Source organism: Mizuhopecten yessoensis, unplaced genomic scaffold (genome assembly GCF_002113885.1).
Source record: "Mizuhopecten yessoensis strain PY_sf001 unplaced genomic scaffold, ASM211388v2 hete_36158770, whole genome shotgun sequence".
Lineage (NCBI taxonomy): Eukaryota > Metazoa > Mollusca > Bivalvia > Pectinida > Pectinidae > Mizuhopecten > Mizuhopecten yessoensis.
Window position 1 is genome coordinate 1 of NW_018485892.1, and position 3507 is coordinate 3507.

The 3507-nt window shown below is 34.6% G+C and overlaps 1 protein-coding gene across 1 annotated transcript; it reads left to right on the top strand.

Moving 5' to 3' along the window:
* Window positions 1-1002: 1002 nt before the first annotated feature.
* On the top strand, window positions 1003-3288 carry LOC110445003 (peroxidasin-like; the record flags this gene model as incomplete). Its single annotated transcript, XM_021489361.1, has 3 exons — window positions 1003-1296; window positions 2471-2734; window positions 3227-3288. Coding segments are annotated over 3 exons (620 nt in total), but the record flags the coding sequence as incomplete, so codon positions are not given.
* Window positions 3289-3507: the final 219 nt, after the last annotated feature.

Genomic DNA, 3507 nt, shown 5'->3' on the forward strand with positions numbered 1-3507 from the left:
CTTGGGCCCAATCTAATCGATCCCTAACATGGCGGGCAGTTAAGGAAACTCGTATTGCTGGTCTACGTGACCTTGAACCAGAATCATAAAGACGGTTTGTAACTGTCTGAGTGGCTACCCGGGTACCAGAAGCATTTACGAGGTCATTCCGTAAAGCTGTGGCAGTCTGGAACCTGTGATGCTGTGCCTGTATGAGCAAAAAGCGGTCTTGGCGCTGCGTTGTAGTCCTAGAACAATCTACAGCATGACGTCTGGAAGTGTTTCCATTAGTTTGGAAACGATTACACATTCGTGCCACCACACTTTGCGACACCCCAAGGTATGCAGCAACCTGACGTTGGAAATTAACCATTGATTTTAATATACTTTGAGGTCGGTGTCAGATGTACATGTTTACCTGTAGATACACTTGCGAACCGATTATATCTAATTGTGCGAGTAAACATTTACTTGATACTAATTTGAACTATATGCTGACTTTTGTTAAGCTGACTTCAATTTTGATGATATGAGTTTTGAACTATGTAATATGATATTTACAGTCTATTTAAGTGGCACAGCCTTGCAAAGCAAACATCATAATGTACGTTGGTGCATCCTGTTTTGTTTGCTTACAAATCTTTGTCATTTATATCCATTGCTATTGCATTTCGTAGATCGGTGCTTAAAGAAACATTACATAGGATGATATGGGCTCATTAATGCGCTGAGCGGGCGTTTATTTTCAAACAAAATTTCCCGTTATTTATGTAGGAACCTTCTATGTGTCTTTTCATTTCAAAAGCCATAAAATGTGTAACGTCATCATAAATTTGACATGACCAGTTCAATTCTTTCAATGATCTTTCGAAAATCTCAACCTTATATGATTTTTATAAATATGCATCGTATCCGTTCATTAACTTTTGATACAAGAAATACGAACATCAGTAATTTTGAGAAATGAAGAACATATTCATCGCTACATAAATGAGATGTTTCTGTTTCGTTTTCTTTTTTCAGATGTGTGGAATGTTCTCCGTTATCCCAGGGAGAGGCAAACAGCGCAGGCAGGCGGGTCGATAACACTTCGTTGTGAGGTTGAACACCCAAATACCGAGTTGTTCAAAGACACATACTGGACGCACAACTCTAAAGAGATAAACAAGAACGACGAACGATACGAGGCAACACTGCTGCCCTCTCCGAGCCTGAAAATACACAACCTGAACGACGATGATGCTGGGAGTTATGAATTCAGAGTCAAAGGATCAGCTTATGCATCTCATTCAAATTCAAGAAGATGTGTTTGTTTAGGTAAAATGTTCATTTCAATCCTACATTTGTTTTTCACAATTACGATCTTAATTGAGTAGTAGCACAGTTCCTTATATACACACTTAATTTATTATTTGATTTTAATCAGTACTCCTCTAAATTTTGAAGTTCCGTAAAGGCTTAGTTTGTTTTGAACACAAACAGGAATTAAAAACGTCATGATTAATTTTATCACTAGGAATATCAAACATATCTTTAATTGTATAATAACTAAAAACCCGTATATTTGATATGTATGTCAAACAAAAACAAGGTATGTTTTCGGTAGCATAGACCTACATTTTCCAGCGGTCTAATGACAGAAAACAAAACATGCGTGCGTGAAAAGTTAGCAATTAATCGAAAATTAAAAACATGTTTTCCATTCATCAACAGATTTTAATGGAAACATATTAAATGTTCAACATATTCATTATTTCGGTTTTTGCTTATTTATGGTTTAAAGTTAAAATCAAATTTTCAGCAACGTATTATTTGAACAGTGGTACCTTCCGAATTTGGAGAACTTAAATGTTTTAACATCCTTCGTAGAACCATACAGAATACAGTCGTAATGGGAATGTTTCTTTTAAATAATTAAAGAAATAGTTCATTATTTGTAATGTACTCCATACCTATGAAATATATATCCTATCAGAAACTTGTCTCCTTTATTCATGCTGCCAAATCTCATAACAATTTCAAAGAACACATTCGTTCTCTAAGTGCTAGATATATTCTAGGATATATGACACAGTTTATAACTTATTCTGAGAAAGAAATCGCGAGAATGATTTTTTATTTCTGGTTGACCATAAAACGTATTACATATGCAGGAAAGACTCAATTTCTAGCTGATTACATTTTTTAATTAAAAGGGGATAGTAAATTGAACTTGCTTCCATTTACGTTGTAATCAAGAAATACTGTTGCATGGAAAAATAGTACAGACAAATAGTATTTTATTGGATATTCCACCACAGGACTAAACGAATAAGGGCATTATGAAAAGGTGAAACATTTTACTGTGTTAAAATATAACAAGCCGACCTTTGTTTCTCGCCATTTCTGCTACTTGTTTTTGAGCCTAAGATAATGAATTCATTAGTTTTGCTGTATAAAACAGCTATTGATAGTAGCTTTTTGTAATTAAACCACTTATGTTGAGTTTTAGAAGTTCATCCAAAAGTCATTCCCTTAGAGAACAAATATGTTGCACACCTGCACAAAAAAATCACATTGGATTGTGAAACGTACGGAGCAGACAGCTGCACGTGGAAACATAATGCCGATGTAATATCTACTGGTAACCGATATAAAATCAACGATGACATGTCACTCACGATATCACCAGTTAGGCAGTCTGATGAAGGACGATATGTGTGCGAGTTAACAAACAGGGCGGGGATAAGTGCGACTAGCGACGAAATAGAACTTTGTAAGTATTTTTTTTGTGCTGAATAATATCGTACATATACCACTTCCAAAACGGCAACTGTGCATTAGAAACCTTTTCTCTGATATGACTTCACCTGACAGATTAATGATTTCTAAAAAAGACACATGTATCTTGTGTAAATTTCTTTTGACATTTTTTGACGGTTATGATTCTTTTTCAAATGTCAACACTCATATATAAAGAAAAAGTGTTGTTTCTTTTCCATGTCTACAAAAAAGAAAGAATATGCAGTATTATATTTGTATCTATAAATTTTGGAAAAAAGTAGATTCCGCAGACTTCCTCCTTTTCAATATATGAAAAAAACCGAAATGTGTTCTCTGTTTGATCAGTTAAAATCGAAAATGTACCAGATAGAAAATTTAATCTAGATCTCCGAACACGAAACGGTTTCTTTTATAGTCTGAGCTATCTTATCATATCGAAAACCAACTTGAGAAACTAAAGTGTTGCTCAATTGTTTATTTCTAGGTACGATGCCTTCGGACTACTCAAAGCTGCCTTCAGAATACTCCCAATTGTCAGAAACGCAGGTAATATTTTCCACAATATTCTTTCACTAGATGCAGTTATTATGACAATACAAGTGACATCAAAGGCTTAATCAAAGGAATATTAGTCAATTTCTCCTCTGGGTAACTATGGAAAGTCTTTTTTTCTCATTGCACGTTTTCTTGAGTGTCCATGTGTATATTCAAGTTGCTCATACTTTCCCTTAGTTTTATATATTTTGAGTTCAAATTACAATTTTG